At 43.0% G+C, this 26519-nt stretch overlaps 1 protein-coding gene and 1 long non-coding RNA gene across 2 annotated transcripts in view; one reads left to right on the forward strand and one right to left on the reverse strand.

Moving 5' to 3' along the window:
- Positions 1-26519, forward strand: part of LOC147364434 (uncharacterized) — a 154610-nt gene that overhangs the window by 112412 nt on the left and 15679 nt on the right. Inside the window, exon 4 of the long non-coding RNA XR_015134469.1 lies at positions 24497-24562. This is a non-coding gene — a long non-coding RNA (uncharacterized LOC147364434). The remainder of the gene's footprint in view (positions 1-24496; positions 24563-26519) is intronic.
- Positions 21211-26519, reverse strand: part of CYP19A1 (cytochrome P450 family 19 subfamily A member 1) — a 51410-nt gene continuing 46101 nt past the window's right edge. Inside the window, exons 9-10 of the mRNA XM_086320926.1 lie at positions 26105-26346; positions 21211-24935 (exon numbers count right to left, since the gene is read on the reverse strand). Coding sequence (XP_086177052.1) covers positions 24687-24935; positions 26105-26346 — 491 coding nt within the window. The 3' untranslated portion in view covers positions 21211-24686. The remainder of the gene's footprint in view (positions 24936-26104; positions 26347-26519) is intronic.

A 26519-nucleotide genomic window follows, 5' to 3' on the forward strand; every position in this document is an offset into this window, starting at 1 on the left:
CTGATGTCCCCCTACCGGGCAGGGCCAATTCCTCGCTTGGAATTGGGTGACTGTGGAGTCTGGGGTGACCCAGAGCTGGTGACAGTCCACTGGTGAATGCACCAGATCCTAACACAGCTAGCTGCAGGGCCATGGTTTTCCCAGGGCTAGTGTCCACCTACTGATGAGTAAGGCAAGATCCCAGGTCTAGGGGTGGCCCACTGATTGAGTGGATCTGTGTCTCTGGCTGGAAGGTCCTTAGATTTCCTTAGGTCCTTAGGTGTTAGCCTGCTGGTGGGCAGTGCCAAGGCAGAGTGGGGCTTCTCAAGACTAGTGCTGGCCCCCTGCTGGGCAGAGCAGGGTCCCAGGGTCTCTGGCAGCAGGGCCCTAGTTTGACACCCAGAATTTGTGTCAGCCTGCAAGGGCTAGGGCCTAACGCCTTGTGGGTGAGGCCAGATTTAGAGCTAATGTAGGCCTGGTGGGTGGTCTGGGTCTGATGACTAGCTTCAGAATCCTGGGAGTCCTGGGGCTTTGCTGGCCTATTGGTACGGAGGGCCAGTTCTTGGGCTGCTGGGTGCGTAGGGTGTCCTTCAGCAGCAGGCCTGCTGGCCAGTGGGGCAGTATCCCCACCCAGCTGACTGCCTGTACTGGGACTTCTTGTGACTGGGGCAGACTCGCAAGTGGGTGAGAGCAGGTCCCTGCACTGATCATCTAGGCAGAGAATTTCACAATGGTGATTTCCAGCACCAGTGTTTCTTGGTAGGATGTGCTCTCATTAATGACTGCTGCCAGCGTCTAAGTTCCTAGGCTGAGTTTCAGTTGCTTCCTGTGTCTCTGGGAGGCTCTCCAAGGTCAGCAAGTAGGTCTGACCCAGGCTCCTTTCAAATTGAAAGCCTGTGAGCTTGTGAGATTTTATGTCCATCCTTTAGAACTGGATTCTCTATTTGCCACAGACCTCTGGCTCTCCCAAAAGTAGCCCTACTGGCCTTAAAGCCAAATGTCCTGCAGGGCTGAGAATCCAGAAATACACCCATGCACTTATGCTCAATTCATCTACAACAAAAGAAGCAAGAATATATGATGGAGAAAAGACAGTCTCCTCAAAGAGTGGTACTGGGAAAACTGGACAGCTACATGTAAAAGAATGAAATTATAACATTCTCTAACACCATATAAAAAAACAACTCAAAATGGGTTAAAGACCTGAACATGAGATCGGATACTATAAAACTCCTAGAGGAAAATACAGGCAGAATACTCTATGATATAAATTGCAGCAATATATTTTTGGATCTGTATCCTACAGTAGTGGAAACAAAAACAAAAATAAACAAATGGGACCTAACTGAACTTAAAAAGTTTTTACACAGCAAGTAAAGTGAAGTGAAGTGAAGTTGCTCAGTCGTGTCCGACTCTTTGCGATCCCATGGACTGTAGTCTATAAGGCTCCTCTATCCTTGGAATTTCCCAGGCAAGAGTACTGGAATGGGTTGCCATTTCCTTCTCCAGGGGATCTTCCCAACTCAGGGGTCGAACCCGGGTCTCCCGCATTGCAGACAGACACTTTACCGTCTGAGCCACCAGGGAAGCCTTACACAGCAAAGGAAACCAAAAACAAACAAAAAGCCATTTATGGAATGAGAGTAATATTTGCAAACAATGTGACTGACAGATTAATTTCTAAAATATGCAAACAGCTCATGCAGCTCGATTTTAAAAAACCAAACAACCCAATCAAAAAATGGGCAGAAGATCTAAATAGACATTTCTCCAAAGAAGATGGACAGATAGCCAATAGGCACATGAAAAAAATTCTCAGTATTGCTAATAATTAGAGAAATGCAATGAGGTATCACCTCACTCCAGACAGAGTGGCTATCACAAAGAAGTCTGCAAATGATAAATGATGGACAGGGTGTGGAGAAAAAGAAAGCCTCTTACACTGTTTTTGGTGGGAATGTAAATTGGTGTAGCCATTGTGGAAAGCAGTCTGGAGATCCCTTAAAAAACTAAAAATAGAGGTACTGTATCATCCAGCAGTCCCATTTCTGGGGCTTATGTCCAGAGGGAACTATAATTCAAAAATATACATGCACCCCCAGAGAAGGCAATGGCAACCCACTCCAGTACTCTTTCCTGGAAAATCCCATGGACGGAGGAGCCTGGTAGGCTGCAGTCCATGGGGTCACGAAGAGTCGGACATGACTAAGCGACTTCACTTTCACCTTTCACTTTCATGCATTGGAGAAGGAAATGGCAACCCACTCCAGTGTTCTTGCCTGGAGAATCCTAGGGTCGGCGGAGCCTGGTAGGCTGCCGTCTATCAGGTCACACAGAGTTGGACACGACTGACGCGACTTAGCAGCAGCAGCAGCATACATGCACCCCAGTGTTCATAGCAGCACTATTTAGAATAGCCAAGACATGGAAGTATGCATTAAGAAGTGTGGATAAAGAAAATATGGTATAAATACTCAATATTGCTCAGCCATAAAAAGAATGAAATAATGCCTTTTGTAGCAACATGGATGAACCCAGAGATTATCATACTAAATTAAGTAAGCCAGACAAAGACAAATACCATGTGATATTGCTTTTATATGTGGAACTGAAAAAAAAAAAAAGATATAGATGAACTTATTTACAAAACAGAAACAGGATGAGAGACATACAAAACAAACTTACGGTTTTCAGAGGGGAAAGCAGGGGAGGGATCAATCCCAAAGGGGAGTTTGGGATTAAAATATGTACATTATTATATACAAAATAGATGATCCGCAAGGACCTACTTTAAAGCCCAGGGAGTTATACTCAGTATCATGCAATAACCTATAATTGAAAGGAATCTTAAAAAGTATGTATGTATATTTATTTGTAAAACTGTAACTGAATCACTATGCTTTACACCAGAAACTAACAACATTATAAATCAACTATATTACGATAAAAGTTAAATGGAGAGATACATTTGATTTTAGCCATTAAAAACCTACAAAAGTCCATGGGGCTCATCTTCCTTGCACAGAATGACTAGCTGAGGAGTCCAATGTGGGGTTCAGATCCCTGACTCACAGGGGACACCTCAGCAATTATAATTATCCTCTCATTAGTAGACTGCCCACCCAGTGCGAAGGAATCTTAACCAAGTCTCCTGTCCCTCCTACCTGTCTTGTTGTGGTTCCTTCTGTATATCTTCAGTTGTAGAAGATCCTTTCTGCTAATCTTCAGATCTTTCTCATCAGTAGTTGCTTGTAAATAGTTGTAATTTTGGTGTGCCTGTGGAAGAAAGTGATTCTGGGTCTACTTGGCTACACCCTCCATCCTATGAGATTGAAGGACTGTGTATGGCTTCTGTAGGCATTCCCCTTGCTAATTTCACCATGGGCTCCGGGACTGGCAGCCCTAAGCAGCCTGAGGCCCACTGGGAAGAAGGCGAGAACGTGCAGGCAGAGATGTTGTACAAAGTGTGAGTGAAAAGTATGTTGTACTCATATCCTCAAATTTTGTTCTTTTCAAAAATCTTAAATTATGGTATATATGTGCACATACATGCAGAATATTTTGCCAACCATGGACACCCTTCTTATTTGCCACATTGGCTTTAGAATACCTACCTGTAACTTTAGAGAACTAGAACTGTACAAATAAGTCCCCAAGTCCTCACCTTCTCTTCTATCTGCAGAAGTGTCTGCATTCCAGAACCCAGTGCTCATCCCTGTGTGCGTGGTTTCAAGTGTGCCCCCATCCTCTGTGGGCACTCTGATAGGAGTGTCCATAATCAGAGCCCATGGCACTGCAGAGAGAGACAAGGTGGACACACAGGTTCAGAGACACGTGCTTCTGAGTAGGAAGGGTTGCTTAGGACAAGGGAGCCTTGGGGAGCTCCAGTACCTGAGGACATGAGGAAGAAGCAAAGAGGTCTTGAGGGCTGGTGCTGGGTGCAGCTAGTGCTGTGGAATAGCTACAGGTGGATGGATTGCAAGGATGGATTACCCCAGAGAAGTGCTGGGAGGTTGTGGTATGACCCCTTCCTGTGACCCATGGCCATCAGGAAAATGGCAAAGATAGTGCAATGCCTTAAACCAGTGAAGGGTCAGCAGTGTGCGTGTGCTGGTTGGTGTGGGTGGTCAGGGGGTTGGGGAGGGGTACTGTGGGCTCCTGGGACTTAAATGTAAAGGCTAAGACTTGCACATGTGTGCAATAATTAGACAGTCAGTTCAGTTCAGTTCATTCACTCAGTTGTGTCCAGCTCTTCACAACCCCATGGACTGCAGCACGCCAAGCCTCCCTGTCTATCACCAACTCTCAGAGTTTACTCAAACTCATGCCCACTGAGTCGGTGATGCCATCCAACCATCTCATCCTCTGTCATCCCCTTCTCTTCGTGCCTTCAATCTTTCCCAGCATCAGGGTCTTTTCAAATGAGTCATCTCTTCACATTAGGTAGCCAAAGTTTTGGAGTTTCAGCATCAGTATCAATCCTTCCAAAGAATATTCAGGACTGATTTCCTTTAGGATGGACTGGTTCGATCTCCTTGTTGTCCAAGGGACTCTCAAGAGTCTTCTCCAATACCACAGTTCAAAAGCATCAATTCTTCAGTGCTCAGCTTTCTTTATAGCCCAACTCTCACATCCATACATGACCACAGGAAAAACCATAGCCTTGACTAGATGGACCTTTGTTGGCAAAGTAATGTCTCTGCTTTTTAATAAGCTGTTTAGGTTGTTCATAACTTTTATTCCAAGGAGCAAGCATCTTTTAATTTCATGGTTGTAGTCACCATCTGCCGTGATTTTGGAGCCCAAAAAATAAAGTCTGTCACTGTTTCCCCATCTATTTGCCATGAAGTGATGGGACCTGATGCCATGATTTTAGTTTTCTGAATGTTGAGACAGCTACCCAATGATTCCATTTTATTGACATTTTAAAGACACCAACACTGTGTCAGGCACTGGGGAGGGTACAGAGGTGACTAGTTCAGTGTTTCTTGCACCAGGAGACTCACAGTGTCTGGGGACAGGGTCCCAGCCTGTCAGAGTCTGCTATGGGACAGAGACCCAGGCCAGCATGAAGGACCATAAATGTGTCCAAGGTTCCAGCTGAGGAGGTGAGAAGAACTTCCTCCAGGAGGGGCATTGAGATAGGAGAAGGCTTCCTTGGGTACAAGTTGGCTTTTTTTTTTTCTTTTTAAAATTAATTAATTAATTTTAATTGGAGGCTAAGTACTTTACAATATTGTGGTGGTTTTTGCCATACATTGACATAAAGCAGACATGGCTTTTAAGTGAGAGTCAGAGGAGTGCAGACAGAAGGGTTGAAAGGTACATGGAGGAGAATGCATGAGAGGTAAGCTGGAAAGGAGCAGCTTTGGTGACAGAAATAGCCAATGGGCTCTTCTTGGAGTCCCCCACCCTTAGGACCCCCTGTAGACTTCTTCCTGGTAATATGTGGGGTGTGAGGCAGTTGCAGTCCTCAGCAGACTGAGGAGACCAGGAGACCCCATTGATGGGAACACATGGATTTTACTACTGATTCACATCCCTGCTGGCCCACAGGTTCTCAGCAGCTATTTTATGTTTCCCTCTTCCCTCAAAGATTTCTGGACATCCTGGGTGTATCTGATGTGAACCCAGGCCTTTGCTGATCCAAAATAAGGATCCCTCTGCTTCTCCCTATCCCTTCCCACTGAACCCCAGTTTGCCTGTGAGTCAGAACCTCAGCTGTGTACATAGGTAAAGTCTCTTCTCATAAGGTCTTCAGATTAATGTTTTTCAGGAGATGCAACTAGCTGCTGGGATGCTCCACCTCACATCATCCATGATTAGTTTCCAAGCCTGCCTGTGGCCCCAGCTGGAGCTCCTGATGTAGAGGGAGAGAGGGAGGGTGGGCAGGACACAACCTTGAGGGAGCACGTGCTCTAATGGCAGGATCGCTGAGCCTATCAGGCATCTCATCTCACTTCATCCAACCTGTAGGGCACATTCTGTCCTCACTTTTTAGGTGGGGAAACTGAGACTCTATTTATATGACAGCAAAATTTGCAGAGCTGGAAAGCAGCAGATCTGGCCAGTCTGTCTGGCTCAGAAGCCCCTTCCATCAAGCCATCTTCCCTTTCTTCTCCGCTTACCTCCCAGTGTTGTAGAGAAGGAAGTACAGCTGGCAGTAGGGTCCGCTCAGGTTCTGAGCCAAGACTGGCATTTGGGGGGCTTGCCTACTAGCAGGCCTTGGTTCTTCTCCCAACTTGCCACAGCCCTTCTCTGGGCCTCGGGTCGCTTATCTGTAGATTGGAAGTGTTGTTCTCACCTCCATGGTCCTTTCAGCAGTGACAGTTCATGATTTATGCTCTGAACCCCTGACCTCATCAAGGATGGTCAATAGACCCTTGAAAAGAGGTCTCTTTTGGTCTTTATTTCAACCAAGTTTGATAGGCATTTCATGACCAGTTTGTTCCAAGGTGCCAGGAAGCTTTATTCCCATGTCAAGGGTGGATTTTATTATTACTTATTAGTGGAGTAGGCCTTTGGACTGCCTATTTTACTAGCCTGTTATGGTCCAGGGAATACTTTCCTCTTTTGCTTCTTCCCATATCCAGAGTTACATTGTTAAGATGGTTAATCTTATAAGACTATATATTTGATAATAGTTTCAGGTTGCCTAATCATCCGGTCCCATCATTTCATGGGAAATAGATGGGGAAACAGTGGAAACAGTGTCAGACTTTATTTTTGGGGGCTCCAAAATCACTGCAGATGGTGACTGCAGCCATGAAATTAAAAGATGCTTACTCCTTGGAAAGAAAGTTATGACCAACCTAGATAGCATATTGAAAAGCAGAGACATTACTTTGCCAACAAAGGTCCGTCTAGTCAAGGCTATGGTTTTTCCTGTGGTCACGTATGGATGTGAGAGTTGGACTGTGAAGAAGGCTGAGCACCGAAGAATTGATGCTTTTGACCTGTGGTGTTGGAGAAGACTCTTGAGAGTCCCTTGGACTGCAAGGAGATCCAACCAGTCCATTCTGAAGGAGATCAGCCCTGGGATTTCTTTGGAGGGAATGATGCTGAAGCTGAAACTGCTGTACTTTGGCCACCTCATGCGAAGAGTTGACTCATTGGAAAAGACTCTGATGCTGGGAGGGATTGGGGGCAGGAGGAGAAGGGGACGACAGAGAATGAGATGGCTGGATGGCATCACTGACTCGATGGACGTGGGTCTGGGTGAACTCTGGGAGTTGGTGATGGACAGGGAGGCCTGGCATGCTGGGATTCATGGGGTCGCAAAGAGTCGGACATGACTGAGCGACTGAACTGAATCATCATTCATTTTATCTGAGGCTCAGATACACATCTAGTAATACCAGGAACAATAATCTTGTAAATTCACGTGTGCACAGTCACTTTAGTTGTGTCCAACTCTTTGTGACCCCATGAACTGTAGCCCATCAGGCTTCTCTGTCCTTGGGATTCTTTAAGCAACAATACTTGAGTGGGTTGCCATTCCCTCCTCCAGGGGATCTTCTTGACCCAGGGATCCAACCCAAGTCTCTTATATCTCTTGCATTGGCAGGTGGATTCTTTACCTCTAGCACAACCCAGGAAGCCCAATCTTGCAAATAGGCAGATACAAGTCACATAGCTAAGAACTTTGGTGAAATCATAAATAATTATTTAAATTCTTATTTAAAGAATTTCTATTAGGTTTGGTCCATTATCTCCAAAGGTTGTCTGACTAGTCTGACCTGCACCAACCACTATGATTAAGGGAAATTATATGTTGTCATTGTATATAAAGATCACCAAAGATGTCTACATCTACATGGTGAGTTATGGGTCTTTGTGTCCATTATAGGATTAAGAAAAACTGTTATCGTTTAAGGAGCTACCTGATTGGTGTCAGAAGGAGAAAAATTGATCTTTATGGCTAAGCAGGTATTTCTGCCTTTGAGGGGTGGTTTGGTTAATGTAAATACAGATGCACAGTGCACACTAGACAGGAGAAAAAGGGCCAAAGAGAAAAAGCTATATGTTTAAATTTTTCTGGTGTTTCCTTAAAAATTGAATTTTTATTTTTATCAGCATCACTCAGTTTACTGTTGAGGTTTTAAAATGAACTCAGAAAGCAGTTACCAGTGAAACTATCTCCTTTATTCCAAGGAAATTACTTATACAAATCTTGCTTTAATATACCAACTACATAGCCTTAGTCATGTTTCATTCCTTGGAAAATTCTCAATTCTTTTCCTTTCCTTTGCTTGTGAAAAATCTCTTCAACCTCTGATCAGTCATCTCCCCTGACATTTGAGGTAAAAGAGGTCTGTTTCCTAGTGAGTTTGGTCTGAGAAGGGGCTACATGGGGAAAGCAGAACTGCTTCTGTGTTCCCTCTGAACTAAGTCTATAGACATTTGAAAGTCTAGCTGACATCATAAGAAGCAGTGGATTGTCTGTCCACTGAGACACCCCCAGAAGGTCATTGCCATGGTAAACTGACCATCATCCAAGTTTTAGGCTCTGCTTTATGGGCTTGCAATATGTCTCCCTCACTGTCTCAGCACCAATAAATCCACCCAGGCTAATGGAGTTTGTGGAGACAAGCTCCAAGCCTGAAAGTCAATGTGCTGATGAAAATAAGAAATTGTAACCGCCAGATGGACTGCACATTCAGGACTCTCTGTCTGCAGGTACACAGAAAGGCAGATGAGAATCAGAGTATCTATTGCTGAGCGTAAGAATGGGGAGAGAGGATTTAATTATAGGATATGGGTTCATTTAATGGCACCAGATCTCAGCAACCCTCTGTCCCCATGAGGGAAGCATCCTTCCAGGTGGAACAGAGCTGGTAAGGCCTTAACGAGGCTCCTTCTCTACAGAGCTTGGGTGAACCTCTCCAGGCTTTCCGTGGCTGACCAACTTCCTTCAGATCGGTACAGTCTTTCTGAAACTATTTTAATACCATCTGGTTTGTTTACATTGGAACCAAGTCACCTAGGGTATCTGTTGTGGATCAGGTTCTCTGGAAAGCAGACTCACAGGCAGAGATGTATGTGCACTGGGGGTACTCTTGGGATGAACACCTCTGGTGGTATGAAGACAGCAGGGTGGGGAGAGGGAGTTGAAGTGCTGTGCAGATGTGACAGAGGTCAGCCAATCCCACGGGAGGCCCTGGAGCTGCAATGATCCCTTCAAGTTGTTCTGTATAAAGGTGGGAGGCCCAGGCTTTGTTCCCTGCATCCATCGCTGGATGTGGGTTATCTGTGGGAAGGGGTCATGACTTTGAATGAGGCTGTTCTCTTCAACTGAGAGCAATCCTAGAGGAAAACTCATCTGAGCCATCAGATGGCAGCACTCCTGCAGCTGGTCATCGGTGCCTCAGTCTAGTACACACACCACCTCAGTCCACACTGGGACTTGTGAATATGAGCCTTGATCCCAGGGCCCGATTCTCAGTGACTGCTGAGCCCCATACAAGCCCAGCCATATCAGTGCAGTGGCATGTGAAATGAGTCAGAAGTGGCTGCATGGGATTTCATTCATTTGAAACCTTATTATTAGTTGTTATTGCCTCAGGCACCCTCTGGAATGATAAATCTACCCGGTGGAGGGAACATATGGCCATCACGACCATTCTGAGGTGGTCAGAATCTGGGTCATTACCCACTAACTGTGCACCTCCTCTCCCACCATGGAGAGGGACTGCAGTTACAGACCCTCCGTTTGTTCTGTGTTTCCAGTTGCAGCTCCCTTTGCCTGGGATGCTCTCTGCCTAGCCTTCCCCCACGTCCAGCTGATAACCTTCTCATCTTTCAGGGTCCAGTGTGAATGTCACCTTCTCTTGGAAAACAACGCTCCCTGCCCCCCTCCCCCACCAGTCCAGCTCTATTCCAGTGCCTAGCAGAACTTCTTATGCCCTCTCTGGGCCCCTAGAGCACCTGTTATCCCTGCCTCAGGCAGCTCCATACTTGTGGTTCTGTTGGTCTTTCTCCTTTTGAACTCCTTAAGGCCAGGGACTGGATTTCACCCCATCTGTATCTCTGAGCACAGAGCGAGACAGATTCGGTGGATGAGCTGCCTGGATGAAGGAGGAAACTTGAAAGCTTTGACTCAAGAATGAGAGAGCAGTCAGGCTGAAGAGAAGTTATGGTGGATTGAACTAGAAAGAGTTCGTGTCAAGAGGCCCAGCAGGGAAGCTCCTCATCCTTCTGGACTTGCACAGTTTCACCTGAAATCCTCTGTGAATAAGCCCTCTCCCCGGTCCGCAGGTGGTGCTGCCTCATGTCTCTACCGCCTGCCCAGTGTGTGGCTGAATATACCAGCAGTCAGTGCATGGTCAAAATGTGTTGAATAAATGAGAGAATCCAGAATTCAAGGATAAAGGGCAGGATTGGGATGTTGCAGTAGGAAGGAAGTGTTAATTTAAAAATAGTTTGAATGTAGAAACGATAGCCTTAGATGACAGGTTGTAGCATCTGGAGAACAGGGAGGGTTCGTGCCAGAGGAGAAGGCAGTTTTGAAGGTGGAAGAGTCAAGTAAGTCAGGTTTGAACATTGAGTTATGGTCAGCTCACATGGTCCATCCACTGAATATGAATACTTAAGTCAACAAAGCAGGACTCTGGGTAAGAGGAAATGTGAAAATTATATTGTATAGCAGAAGAGAAGCATGGTACATAGGTCTCAGAGCTCCTGTTCTATTTGTGATGCTTCACTTTAAATACTTTGAGCAGTTTTTCAAGATTTTTCCATTCAGAAATGACAACTATGGATTTTCTGTCTAGACTTCTCTATCCTCTCAGTGGCTGTCAAATGGAACCTTCCTTTGCTATTTCCCATTCAGAAATGTTTCCTAAGTCGCAAGAGAGACTCACTTGCCTCTCGGCAGTTGTTCTTGAGTCCCTCAGTCAGTCTTTGTGACCCTGTGGACTGCAGCACACCAGGCTTCCCTGTTCTTCACCATCTTCTGGAATTTGCTCAGACTCACGTCCACTGAGTCGGCGATGCCATCCAACCACCTCATGCTTTGTCGTCCCCTTTTCCTCCTGCCCTCAATCTTCCCCAGCATCAGGGTCTTTTCCAATGAGTTAGCTCTTCGCATCAGGTGGCCAAAGTATTGGAGCTTCAGCATCAGTCCTTCCAATGAATATTCAGGGTTGATTTCCTTTAGGACTGATCTTGACCTCCTTGCTGTCCAAAGGATTCCCTGCAGAACACTTGCTTTTTGATAAACTACAGAATTAGCCTCATGGTATTTCAGCTCCATAAAAGCAAATTTCTCTTTGTAAAATACCACTCAAATCTTCATTATATACAACAGTTGAAAATTTACCAAAGATGTATTTAAGGATTGTAAAACCATTCAGAATAAACCTACAAACAAATGTAATGACCATTTTTCTCTAACCAGGCATTATCCACTATCCTGCCTGACTTTCCTGAGGAACTCATTCGTATAGGAGTCCTGCTGCTACTGCTACTGCTAAGTCGCTTCAGTCGTGTCCGACTCTGTGTGACCCCATAGACAGCAGCCCACCAGGCTCCCCTGTCCCTGGGATTCTCCAGGCAAGAATACTGGAGTGGGTTGCCATTTCCTTCTCCAATGCATGAAGGTGAAAAGTGAAAGTGAAGTCGCTCAGTCCTGTCTGACTCTGAGCGACCCCATGGACTTCAGCCTACCGGGCTCCTCCATCCATAGGATTTTCCAGGCAAGAGTACTGGAGTGGGGTACCATCTGAGTTTTGCCCATCTATCTCAGCTTCTTTTCTAGGATTTTATGAAGTTTATCTCTGCCTCTTCTAAGGCTTGAAATAAACCACTTTTTCTCCTTTTTTTCCTATTTAGGTTTCTACACACAGTAGGGACAAAGCCTTGCGATAGGGGTTACTTGATGAACCAGCTGGAGACAGACAGAGAAAGTTGTCGAAGCTGGCTGAGCAGAAGCATTGACTTTGTAGAGGTCAAGGAAGCCATACAACTGTGCTGATTTTATATTTCTTGAAAAATTAAGAGTTATCATATCTCCCTCCCCATGAGGTCGTTTGAAGAACGGATAAGAAGAGGACAGAATACTGGTCTTTTGCCTTTGTGTGGAGCCCTAGGTTCGTTTCCTGCTTAGTGTGTTGGTGATTGATGTTGAGAGAAATACCATGCTCTTCCATTAGCGATATAAACTTATGGGGTGTATAAACTCTCGGAGTACTTGTGAACACTTAACTATATAGAAGCTGCAATTGCTTCTCGCTTACAACAGTGAGAAGCAGATAAAGTATTCCCCAAATAAATGTTATCGTGAAAGTAATGTATTTCTGGATTAAGTTAGGGAGACTTTACATCTTTTCACACAGATGTATCAGTATCAAAGTCTTTTCAAATCCATAGAAGTTCAAACATATCAGACCTTTCCACTGCTCAAGACTTTTTTGGTATCCTCTTTGGTGTGGCTTAACATAGCATTCTAAACATGTTTTTGATGTGTATCTGTCTATATGATTAAACTCACATTTTTATGCATATAACCTGAATCTAAGTTCACATGAAAAAGAAGCATATTCTTAGAAAAATTATAATGAAAAGATACTGGTCAGACCAAATATTAAAATATTATAAATCTATGATAATTAAAACATGACTATATCACTAATATAGACTAAAAAGCAAGGCAAATATATGCTGGAATTTATTACATTATAAAAGTTGTATCAGGTAGGGAAAAGGTAAATTATTCATTTAATGATGTTCAGACAACTATTAAATACATTATTATATGAAAAGAAAAGTTGGATCTCTAACTTTTAACAGCAAATTCCAGATAGACCCCAAAAAATTCATAAAGAATAAAATTATAAATGTAATATGTGAAAATATGAGTGATTTGACTAATAATAGCAGAATGTGAAATAATCTTTTAACAAACCACATACACACAAATTAGTACTCTTGCCTGGAAAAATCCCATGGACGGAGGAGCCTGGTAGGCTGCAGTCCATGGGGTCGCTAAGAGTCGGACGCGACTGAGCGGCTTCACTTTCACTTTTCACTTTCATGCATTAGAGAAGGAAATGGCAACCCACTCCAGTGTTCTTGCCTGGAGAATCCCAGGGACAGGGGAACCTGGTGGGCTGCTGTCTATGGGGTTACACAGAGTCGGACACGACTGAAGTGACTTAGCAGCAACTACATAGAAATAACAAAAACAAGTGTGCATGAGAAAGAATTTTCAAGCAAAATTAAAAGAGAAAGGGCAAACACAAAGCTGAGAAAAATACTTGCTACCTGTGTAACTGATAAAGAGCTATTTTATACAATAATCACTTCTGCATATATAAAAGTGAGTGAAAGTCACTCAGTCATGACTGACTCTTTGCAACCCCATGGACTGTATAGTCCATGGAATTCTCCAGGCCAGAATACTGGAGTGGGTAGCCTTTCCCTTCTCCAGGGGATCTTCCCAACCCAAGGATCAAACCCAGGTCTCCTGCATTGCAGGCGGATTCTTTATTAGCTGAGCCACAACAGAAGCCCAAGAATACTAGCGTGGGTAACCTATCCCTTCTCCAGCAGATCTTCCTGATCCAGCTATCGAACTGGGGTCTCCTGCATTGCAGGTGGATTCTTTACCAACTGAGCTATCAGGGAAGCCCATATATAAAAAGCATCCTGCAAGTAAATGTGAAATGGAAAAATGATATGAACAGTTATCAAAAAGGAAATGTAAATGGTTCAAACATGAAAAGATGCTCAACTTTGGTGTATAAGAATAGAAGTGTAATTAAATGTATAATGAGATATCATTTTTGGTAGCCTATTGGATTAACAAAGATTGTCAAACTAGAAAAACAAGAGGCTTTATCAATGATGAAGTTTTGTGAGCAAGAGGGATTCTATGTCTCTGAGATTTAACCTGTAATCTGTTTGGATTTTGAACTTCTTGAAGAAATGTAGTTGTCTGTGAAGTAAACTGGCATTTAAAAATAGAGTTTGCAACAATAGTACATGAATTGCTGTAGGCAAAAATCATCAGTAGATGCTAAAAGTAGTGAAAAAGTTATGATTGAGATACAGAGTTTTTATTCAGCCTCATACTATCTCTCTATAAGCTATTTAGTAATAACAAAGTGAGAAGAAGTGACTGTACAGTAGTTAACCCAAGCAGCCACCATCCTGTAAGGAAGCCCAACTGGCCACGTGTATGGGATCTGAGGCTCCCGGGGCAGATGTATGTGACGTATGTGAGTAAAGGAGCCTTCAGAAGATTCTAGCCTTTGGGCTTCAAGCTTTCCAGCTACCTCCAACAACATCATGGAGCAGAGGCAAGCCACTCTTGATGTACCTTGTCTAAATTCCTAAACCCCAGAATCCATGAGCATAATAAATGACTGATTAATGGTGGTGAGTTTGGGGATAATTTGCACAATAAAGGACAGAGATGGTATGGACCTACAGAAGTAGAAGAGATTAGGAAGAGGTGGCAAAAATACACAGAACAGCTGTTTAAAAAAAAGTCTTTATGAGCCAGATTACCACAATAATGTGGTTGCTCACCTGGAGCCAGACATCCTGGAGTGTGAAGTCAAGTGGGCCATATGGAAGCATCACCATGAACAAAGTTAATGAAGGTGATGGAATCCAGCTAACCTATTTAAAATCCTAAAAGATAATGCTGTTAAAGTGCTGTGCTCAATATGCTAGCAAATTCAGAAAACTCATCAGTGGCCACAGGACTGGAAAGGGTCAGTTTTTCATTCCATTCTCAAAGAAAGACATTGCCAAAGTATGTTCAAACTACCGTACAATTGCACTCATTTCACATGGTAACAAGATTATGCTCAAAATCCTTCAAGCTAGGCTTGCACAGTACATGAACTGAGAACTTCCAGATGTACAAAGTGGATTTAGGAAAGTCAGAGGAACCAAACATCAACTTCTGTTTTACTGATTTCACTAAAGTCTCTGACTTTAGTGGATCATAGCAAACTGTGAAAAATTCTTAAAGATATAGAAATAACAGACCAATGTCAAGTCTGTATTTTGTCACCCTGCTTATTTAACTTATATGCAGAGTACATAATGAGAAATGCCAGGCTGAATCACATCCTGATTCCAGGATGAATCACAAACTGGAATCAAGGTTGCCAGGACAAATATCAACAACCTCAGATACGCAGATAATACCACCCTAGTGGCAGAAAGTGAAGAGGAACTAAAGAGCCTCTTCAGGAAGGTGAAAGAGGAGAGTGAAAAAGCTGGCTTAAAACTCAACATTCAGAAAACTAAGATCGGCATCTGGTCCCATCATGGCAAATAGATGGGGGAAAAATGGAAACCGTGAGAGACTTTATTTTCTTGGGCTCCAAAATCACTGTGGGTGGTGACCACAGCCATGAAATTAAAAAATGCTTGCTCCTTGGAAGAAAAGCTATGACAAACCTAGACAGCATTTAAAAATCAGAGGCATAACTTTGCAACAATGGTCAAAGCTATGATTTTTTCAGTAGTCATGTATGGATGTGAGAGTTGGACCATAAAGAAGGCTGAGCACTGAAGTATTGGTGGTTTTGAACTGTGGTGTTGGAGAAGACTCTTGAGAGTCCCTTGGACTGTAAGGAGATTAAACGAGTTAATCCTAAAGGAAATCAATCCTGAATATTCATTGGAAGGACTGATACTGATGCCGAAGCTCCAATACTTTGGCCACCTGATGCAAAAAGCCAAATCATTGGAAAAGACCCTGATGCTGGGAAAGATTGAGGGCAGGAAGAGAAGGGGACAACAGAAGATGAGATGGTTGGGTGGCATCACTGACTCAATGGACACGAGTTTGAGCAAACTCCAGGAATAGTGAAGATCAGGGAAGCCTGGTGTGCTGCAGTCCATGGGGTTGCAAAGAGTCGGATACGACTTAACTGATTGAACAACAATGAGTAGTAAACGCATTCACCTATGTTTGTGGAAGGTGGTAAGCTTGCCTGAGGGAAAGTGTTGATGGTCAGGGAAAGCGTTAATTTCCCATGGGAAGGGAGGTACTAGTGAGCCAGTCCAGCTCATGGATGACTTGGTTTGGTTGACACTGTATTTCGGAACGTTGAACCTGTGTTTGGTGCCTACAGGTGAGACATGCTCCTTTTTTCCCACAGGCCCTACTTACAGATCATAAGTGCCTTGCTCCTCTAGACATTTGGAGTAGGGAACCCTTGTAACCTAGACACCACTGTACAGGTAGGAACAGCCTCATCTTTAGGTAAAGAAAATGCTGTTGTTTTGGAGGTATCTGGAAGGCCGAACCTCCTTTCCTTCCACAAGTCCTGCTTGCTGATGCTTATAATTTTCTTAAGCAATTCTTTGGGAAAATAGCTATGTTTGAAGGGAGGAAAAGATTTTGGATTTATGTATGTTTTATAACTGAGGTAGATAAATTCAGCAGATCAAGAAAAACTGGAGGGGGCAGGTGTTGATAAGAGAACCTGAGACACGGAGCATGTATGCTGAAGTTTGTATGGGGAGGTTTGAGAAACTCTACAAAGCAAGCATCTCAACTGGTAAAGAATCTGCCTGCAGTGCAGAAGACCCCATTTCAATTCCTGGGTCAGGAAGTTCCCCTGCAGAAGAGATAGGCTACTCACTCCAGTATTCTTGGGCTTCCCTGGTGGCTCAGACAGTGAAGAATCTGCCTGCAATGCAGGAGACCTGGGTTCGATCCCTGGTTTGGGAAGATCCCCTGTGGAAAGGCAAGGCAATCCATTCCAATATTCTTGCCTGGATAATCCCCATGGACAGAGGAGCCTGGTGGCGTCCTGTCTATGGCATCACAAAAAGTCAGACACAACTGAGTACCTAAGCACAGTGAACAGTTAACAAAGCTAGTAGCAAGAATTTAATGGCTGAAAGGGCAGAATTAATCTGTAAAATGGGGGAGATATCTGCTTTGTAGTATTATTGGAAGAATTAAATGAAATAATTTTGTAAAGGGCTGAACACAATAAGAAAGTACCTACAGTTATGATTGCTTTCTTGGTGTGAAAGAATGAACACTTCACAATAAATTGAAATAAGAAAGGCTGAAGAACGAAGTGTTCTCAGCTCCTAATCTATCCAAGCTGAACTAGGCTAGAAGAGGAAACCCCCATGCCTATGTCTGGCTGGATTAAATATCTGGATATTTGGAAATAACCAGATAAGGAACTATTTCATTCATATCTGACATCTTTGCCAAAAGAAGAGTTTGTCTGATATCCATCTCCATCATAATGGGTTTCTTCAGTTCAGTCGCTCAGTCGTGTCCAACTCTTTGTGAGTTGAATCATGAATCACATGAATCACAGCACGCCAGGCCTCCCTGTCCATCACCAACTCCCAGAGTTCACTCAGACTCACGTCCATTGAGTCAGTGATGTCATCCAGCCATCTCATTCTCTGTCGTCCCCTTCTCCTCCTGCCCCCAATCCCTCCCAACATCAGGGTCTTTTCCAATGAGTCAACTCTTCGCATGAGGTGGCCAAAGTATTGGAGTTTCAGCCTCAGCATCAGTCCTTCCAATGAAAACCCAGGACTGGTCTCCTTTACGATGGACTGGTTGGATCTCCTTGCAGTCCAAGGGACTCTCAAGAGTCTTCTCCAACACCACAGTTCAAAAGCATCAATTCTTCGGTGCTCAGCTTTCTTCACAGTCCAACTCTCACATCCATACATGACCACAGGAAAAACCATAGCCTTGACTAGATGGACCTTTGTTGACAAAGTAATATCTCAGCTTTTAAATATGCTATCTAGGTTGGTCATAACTTTCCTTCCAAGGAGTAAGCGTCTTTTAATTTCATGGCTGCAGTCACCATCTGCAGTGATTTTGGAGCCCAAAAAAATAAAGTCTGACACTGTTTCCCCATCTATTTCCCATGAAGTGATGGGACCAGATGCCATGATCTTCGTTTTCTGAATGTTGAGCTTTAAGCCAACTTTTTCACTCTCCTCTTTCACTTTCATCAAGAGGCTCTTTAGTTCCTCTTCACTTTCTGTCATAAGGGTTGTGTCATCTGCATATCTGAGGTTATTGATATTTCTCCCGGCAATCTTGATTCCAGCTTGTGCTTCTTCCAGCCCAGCATTTCTCATGATGTACTCTGCATATAAGTTAAATAAGCAGGGTGACAATATACAGCCTTGACGTACTCCTTTTCCTATTTGGCACCAGTCTGTTGTTCCATGTCCAGTTCTAACTGTTGCTTCCTGACCTGCATATAGGGTTCTCAAGAGGCAAGTGAGGTGGTCTGGTATTCCCATCTCTCAGAATTTTCCACAGTTTATTGTGATCCACATAGTCAAAGGCTTTGGCATAGTCAATAAAGCAGAAATAGATGTTTTTCTGGAACTCTCTTGCTTTTTCGATGATCCAGTGGATGTTGGCAATTTGATCTCTGGTTCCTCTGCCTTTTCTAAAACCAGCTTGAAATGTGGAAGTTCATGGTTCATGTATTGCTGAAGCCTGGCTTGGAGAATTTTGAGCATTACTTTACTAGCGTGTGTCATGAGTGCAATTGTGCAGTGGTTTGAGCATTCTTTGGCATTGCCTTTCTTTGGGATTCGAATGAAAGCTGACCTTTTCCAGTCCTGTGGCCACTGCTGAGCTTTCCAAATTTGCTGGCATATTGAGTGCAGCACTTTCACAGCATCATCTTCAGGAGTTGAAATAGCTCCACTGGAATTCCATCACCTCCACTAGCTTTGTTCGTAGTGATGCTTTCTAAGGCCCACTTGACTTCACATGGGTTTCTTTTCTTTTTTTTTTTTTAATTTACCAGAAATTCACATGGGTTTCTTAGCATTTCTCAATTTGGCCAAAATTGAGAGGATTTTATGGCCATCATGAGGTCTGGTTTGCCCTCAAGTTGGTTTTAGAAAAGGCAGAGGAACTGGAGATCAAATTGCCAACATCTGCTGGATCATGGAAAAAGCAAGAGAGTTCCAGAAAAACATCTATTTCTGCTTTATTGACTATGCCAAAGCCTTTAACTATGTGGATCACAATAAACTGTGGAAAATTCTGAAAGAGATGGGAATACCAGACCACCTCACCTGCCTCTTGAGAAATCTGTATGCAGGTCAGGAAGCAACAGTTAGAACTGGACATGGAACAACAGACTGGTGCCAAATAGGAAAAGGAGTACGTCAAGACTGTATATTGTCACCCTGCTTATTTAACTTATATGCAGAGTACATCATGAGAAATGCTGGGCTGGAAGAAGCACAAGCTGGAATCAAGATTGCCGGGAGAAATATCAATAACCTCAGATATGCAGATGACAGCACCCTTATGGCAGAAAGTGAAGAGGAACTAAAAAGCCTCTTGATGAAAGTGAAAAAGGAGAGTGAAAAAGTTGGCTTAAAGCTCAACATTCAGAAAATGAAGATCATGGCATCTGGTCCCATCACTTCATGGGAAATAGATGGGGAAACAGTGGAAACAGTGTCAGATTTTATTTTTGGGGGCTCCAAAATCACTGCAGATGGTGACTGCAGCCATGAAATTAAAAGATGCTTACTCCTTGGAAGGAAAGTTATGACCAACCTAGATAGCATATTCAAAAGCAGAGACATTACTTTGCCAACAAAGGTCCGTCTAGTCAAGGCTATGGTTTTTCCTGTGGTCATGTATGGATGTGAGAGTTGGACTGTGAAGAAGGCTGAGTGCCAAAGAATTGATGCTTTTGAACTGTGGTGTTGGAGAAGACTCTTGAGAATCCCTTGGATTGCAAGGAGATCCAACCAGTCCATTCTGAAGGAGATCAGCCCTGGGATTTCTTTGGAAGGGATGATGCCAAAGCTGAAACTCTAGTACTTTGGCCACCTCATGCGAAGAGTTGACTCATTGGAAAAGACTCTGATGCTGGGAGGGATTGGGGGCAGGAGGAGAAGGGGATGACAGAGGATGAGATGGCTGGATGACATCACTGACTCAATGGACGTGAGTCTGAGTGAACTCTGGGAGTTGGTGATGGACAGGGAGGCCTGGCGTGCTGCGATTCATGGGGTCGCAAAGAGTCGGACACGACTGAGCGACTGAACTGAACTGAATAGTAAATTACTACTTTTTTCCTCCACTCTTTTTTTTCTTGCAGTACCACATGAATTGAGATTATGGAAAACTAAGAATGTTCCTGATGGTTAGGTAATAGCTTAATGGAATCTGATAATTTCCAGTTGAGGCAGCTGGTGCAATCCACATGTTAATACCATCCACTTATACTAAGTGAAGTTTTACAGCACTTTCCCATGAAACACCTATCTTGAGCATGAGCCTCCAAGCACTCATGGGAAGTGGGTAAGGCAGGTAGAATCATCCAAATTTTATGGATGATGAAACCAAGATATTTCCTGACTTATTTTCTTTGGGTAATGAGATGAACATGAGGTTAAGTGAGACTTGCAAAGGGTTTACCCAACATCACATGGGTGAGAGCCCAGAACCTGGGTCTAGACTCCTCAGCCTTCCAGCAGTGAGTCCTGCTGCAGAGAGGCAGCATGATGGAGGGGCTGAGGGTTTGGAATGAGAAATGGGCCAAGAATCTAACTCCTTTACTGGCTGAGTCCTTATGGGCAAGTCTCCTTTGTCTTATCATCTATACAGTGTGGGCCTTCCCAGGCAATCATACTAATGTGAGAGTTGTCAGGAAATTTAATGTGAGATCATGAATGCAGAAGCATCTGGCACATCTTCTGCCCCTCCAGAGCATGAAAAGAGGTTTCAGAGTGTCATCATCAGCCTAGTTACTGAGCATCACCATTATCAGGCGCAAGGCTTGCTGAGAGGTTGCCCTATACCAGACACTGTGCTGAGAGCGGCACCTAAATTATCCCTTGTAATTGCCACATCAACCTTCTGAGGAATTTATTATTCCTATTGGATTGATGAGAAAACTGAGATATGAGAAAGTAAATAAACATTTGACCCAAGTATACATTTGTAAAAAGGCTGGGCCCAGAGTCAAGACTTTACTGCCTCCTTATTTGTAGATCTGTAGGTGAAAGAAACATTAAAAACACCTGGACTGCAGGCTCAGCTTCCAGGTCTTGCGACTTACAATATTTATTACAAGAAATGTTTTATCAGTAAGTTAAAATGCTAAAGTCTGTGAAAAATTTGCTTTAGGCTGTAAGTACAGTGCATTTAAGATTATTCTTATAGTAATCATTCATAAGAACTTTAACTTTAATTAACTTTAACATAAAAACTCTCATAAGAATTTTAACTTGTTCTGTAGTCGGTAATATTTGTTTCTTTTTATTTTTTTATTCAAGAATAATTGCTTTACAGAATTTTGTTGTTTTCTGTCAAACATCAACATGAATCATTGTCAAAATCAACATAGGTATACATATATCCCCTCCCTTTTGAACCTCCCTCCCATTTCCCTCCCCATCCCACCCCTCTAGGTTGATACAGAGCCCCTGTTTGGGTTTCCTGTAATGCTTTCTCGGTGGAACATAAAAGAGGCATGTATGCCTGATGGGCTGGGTTTGAGGACCAGATTACCTTATCTATATGCATTCCTTTTGTCTTGTTGACCTGGTGGAAATGGCATGGCAGTGACTCCCTAGACATAGGTCAAAACCGGCTAAAAACTTCAGTAAGTAATGAGTAACATCTTGAGTTGAGCCACGGAGAGTTTGTCTTTACCCTTAGCGCTTGACTTTGTTTTTGAGCTAAGTTCAACTGAAAGTACCGCAAATTCCATTCAACTCCATACTTTGACAAAGTTTAGCCAGTTTTTTGCAAATACAGATGAGAAATTCAGTTCCAGAGACCAACTACTACAGGAGAATGAGGAGGGCCCAGCTAGCACTCTTTCCAGTGGGCCAGTGCCCCACACTTCTGTGGAATATTAGCACCATGAATGGTGAGGGGTGCTGCTTAGAAATAAAAAGTGACAGCTTCCAACTGGCATTTCCCATTAGTCTTTCTAAATGAGATGATTTTCCATTTGGGGGAGGGAAGAGAAAGAGGTCGATGAAGGCAGAGGCAGGTGTCTGGAACTTCCAAAGATGGGAGACTACAGTTTTCCTCACAGGTTGAAAATGATAGAGCCCTCATGTGTATGCATTTCCTTAATAATTTATACATTCCAGTTCTTTGAGAGTTGGTGAAGACAGAATACACAGCACATTCAGAGTCACAATTAAGTACTTAACAATAAGGCAAAATTCTGAAGCGAAAACAGGATTTTCAAATATACATTCATCAACCCAATGTAAAGTCAATGACATTCCATATTCCTTAAGCCAAGTCTGTACATACTTATGAGGTTTGTCAATACCGGGAAAAGAGTGACAAGCTGAACAATTACCCAGGTAACTTGTTTCTGGGAGAATTTGCTTAGACAACGCTAACCTATATTTTCCGTCTCTCCTTGCCCCCACCCCACCCCAGTTTTCCCCGAGCATATTTTTGTATCTGCATTATCTATATACAACTATATTCACCTTCCATTTCACTTTGTATAGGCAGAGTATGACCTTGGCTGCATATATGCATATTAAATACAGTAGATGTTCAGGAGAATTAGATGGATGAAGTACAGGGATCCAAAGTCTGTTTTGCTCTACTATGTAGCTCCAGCCAGACAAAGGAAACCATTAATAATCACCAAGTGAATTAATGAGGATCCGTTCAGTCTAAAATCCTTTTCTTTCAAGCTTTTGAAGTGTTTGGATACTCATCTAGACCTGACTGCTTCCCTTGTGGCTCAGCTGGTAAAGAATTAGCCTGCAATGTGGGAGACCTGAGTTCAATCCCTGGGATCCCTGGGAAGATCCCCTGGAGAAGGAAAAGACTACCCACTCCAGTATTCTGGTCTGGAGAATTCCATGGACTGTATAGTCCATGGGTCACAAAGAGTTGGACATGACTGAGTGACTTTCATTTTCTAGACCTGACAACACAGATACATCCAGATACACAGATATATTTCTGCATATGTTTATGTCATATAGATGATCTAGATAATTTCAATTTCAAATACTTGCTGCTTTATTAATGCCCATCCTTTAATTTTTAGGATTCCTGCTTCTCCTTTACTTGATTTCTGGGGCAATTAGAATATCTCTGGGCCAGAGTGTCAATTCAGTATTGATCTTGAAAATAAATATGGGGAGTGAGAATAAGGGACAGGCATGGATTCCAAAAGAAAGAAAAGAGCTTCCACTCTCAGGAGCTTACATTCTCATTTTATACTCAGCTGTTGCCCTACTGCCAAACAGCAGGATGAGAAGAATATTCAGGTTGACTCAATGGCAAACATTTACATATTTGTAAATGAATTTAGTTTTTTAGTTTTTATGTGGCATTCAGCAGATACACTTGTAAGGCCATATCAATAATACACAAGGAAAATACTATTAATACTTGGAAAATTCACTCCTCTGATTTGGCGCTAATTCCAAGATGTGCATTTTTCTACGGTTACATATAGTGGTGATTCAGTAAATCAGGTTAACTGTTAAATCTCATAGGTAACTGTTAAATTGGAGCTAGGATAAAATGTGATTGTAGGGGTTCTACCCTGGCTGTGTTCTCTACTGATATGCTTGTTGCTCTTGGCTTAGGGTCATGGAAAGAAAGAAGAGGGAAGAAATGGTGAGAGAGAAGGATAATGGTACAAGGAGCACTCCTTAGAGTTTGAACCCACTGGGTTGTAGATTTAGATATACATTCAGAGTCTTACCCTCCCTGAAAATCACAGAAGCTTCAGTAAGAGTTAATAGGTGCCATTATCTAAATTTATCTCTTGGTTACTGCACTCCTGGAGCTAAGCAACTATGTAGACATGAAAAGAGGAATTTTATTTAATTTAAAATGTATTGTGTGAATTTTTTAGTATGGCAGATGAATGGTAGTAATTATATCTTATTCAGGCTATTAATAAGTTACTTTGTATTCATATACCTGAATCTACACCTGTTGTATCAGAGGTAAGAGAGGAATAAATTGAGAAATTGGGAAAGGATAGTCTTCAATTTAACTTTTTCTGCAGACAAGTCACATGTAGATAAACAAGAGTTACTTGAATATAGTTTGTAGGAAAAGTCAAATGCTGAATTTGTAAGCATTTCTCCAAGGGTATGGATGTTGTAGTCCCCACCCCACCAAAAAGCAAATGAAAACCATTTTATTCACACTAGGAGGTCCGAGGTACGTAGATGTTGGCCTGGCCTTTGTAATCAAATTGAGTGCTTCTGCCCCAGATGTTAAAAAGCTCCCAATTCAGTGTAGGACAGTAAGGAGCTGGGGTGAGTTTTGCTGGTGGCTTGTCTTTTCCAACTGAGAAGGCAATGGCAACCCACTCCAGTACTCTTGCCTGGAAAATCCCATGGACGGAGGAGCCTAGTAGGCTGCAAATCCATGAGGTTGCTAAGAGTCGGACACAACTGAATGACTTTACTTTCACTTTTCACTTTCATGCAAAGCATGTTTTGTGGAATTGGGTCTTTAGGGCTGCAGTTTCCTGTACAAACTCTTGGCCTCTATTTTCTCTTGCAGTCTGGTGTCTGGTTTGGATCTGGTCAGATGAACCGTGTCTCCTGCCTAGCTGACAACCCACAGGAGGTAAGCCTATAAAACGGCACAGGCCATGGTTGTTCATGTGAGGAGGACTACCTGGCAAAGATGGGTGGTTCCCATGTGGAGTTCTGTTGAGCAGTGCTCTGGGGCAGGGACTGACCAAACTTCTTTAGCGCTCGAGGCACTTGTCTGAATTTCTTGGGGTGAAAATCATTTCTAGCCGGTCTCTGGTCTCGTCTGGATGCAAGGATAAGTCATTTTTCTTCTGCATCTTCTCAACGCACCGACCTTGCAAAGTCTGCACGTGGAAGCGTCTCAGAAGGGTGACCAGGACGACCTTCATCATCACCATGGCGATGTACTTTCCCGCACAGGCCCGGGGCCCAAAGCCAAATGGCTGAAAGTACCTGTAAGGAACCTGGGAAAGAGATCAGACAATTAGCCAGAGTAGTAAAGGCTAGAGTCATGCGTCTCCGTTTGATTCACCCTGAAACCACAGTCAGTCAGAATGCTCGGTTTTAGTGATTTGGCCATACTGCTTCTTCACAGACAGGAATGACTATGACTCAGATAAGACTTTCTCCTTCCAGTTTGATTCACCCTTTGTGATACAGACACAGCCTCAATAATCCCCAGTTATGTTTTCATGTGAAGTACTCAGCTAGCTCTGTGGGAAGGCCACATCTTTACTGCTGTTCTGCCAGTCACTGAGGCAAAGACTGTTGTGCCAGGCCATATAACCTGATGCCAAGGACAATTTAGGCAAAAGTGTGCATTCCTGTCCTATTAATGCCAAGAATCTAAATATTTTTTTGTCATACAAATATTTAAAGGGACACACCTCTCTGTCTTGTCCCCATTTGGATTCTGGCACCTAATAGATGCTTAGTTATTTTAGACCAGTTGGCAACATGGCATGGGTTGCTTACATAGAAGCAAAATGAATTAGAGAACTGGTTTAACTTAGATCATATCTCTTCCCAATATGGCAATGGAAAAAGGGGCACAGAGGGAACTGTATGGATAATTCAGATTTTTTTTTAAATTGCCTGGAATTTGACATAACAGAGGCAGAATCTCCAGTACACCTCAATTAAGAACAAGGTGGGAGTTCTTCTAATTACTAAATCCTGTTTAGAATAGAGACTAGTACTTGTGGGGCCATTTGGAGAACCAAAGGCAGACTGCAAAAAACAAATCATTTGTTCTCATTTGATTTCCATCTAATCATCATTGATGATGATGCTTCAGCTGAATCTACATGATGACAATATGATAAGTTTAAATGGAAAAGTGGGTTGGTTAAATAAACTTCATCTCATTTTAGGCAAATTAAGGGCCTGAATTGTTCACACTTTGATCTCTCATGTGCCCTCCATGAAGACATTTCCAAGAGCTGGAAAGCCAGCCTCCTTGGCTCGAGGACAGAACTGATGGGCATGTTCTAGCCAGGGGAAATGTGTTCTCTCCTGGTGAGGCTGGAGGGGATGAGTGAATAGAATGAAATGTACAAACACAAATACAGAGGGGATTTAACAGTTGATGCGTTCAAGGGTGGCACGCTCAGTTTTAAGGAAGGACTCTTACATTCTTGGCAAAGTTTTCAAGAGTAAACTCATTAGGCTTTGGGAAAAACTCGAGTCTATGCATTCTTCCAAGATTCAAGATAATGTTAGTCCCCTTTTTCACCGGGTAGCCATCGATGACATCATCCTCTAAGGCTTTGCGCATGACCAGGTCCACAACGGGCTGGTACCGCATGCTCTCATTAATAAAGTTTTCCACCACTTTTAGCTTTTGCATATCATCAATCCTTATGTCTCTTTCACCTGTAGAATAAGATTAAAAAGACACAGCTCATGTTAGTTTCAATATATGGTCAGTGTTTAAAATCATACATTTTCCACAGAACAGTTTGCTCTTAGTTGAAAAAATGTATATCTATAATTCTAATGTAAACCAATAACTGGAGTAAAATATCCTGTGCTTGTTCTGTAGAACG

This window comes from Bos grunniens, chromosome 10, assembly GCF_055505025.1.
Source record: "Bos grunniens cultivar Pamir isolate PY7600 chromosome 10, Bosgru_T2T1.0, whole genome shotgun sequence".
In the NCBI taxonomy this organism is placed as follows: Eukaryota; Metazoa; Chordata; class Mammalia; order Artiodactyla; family Bovidae; genus Bos; species Bos grunniens.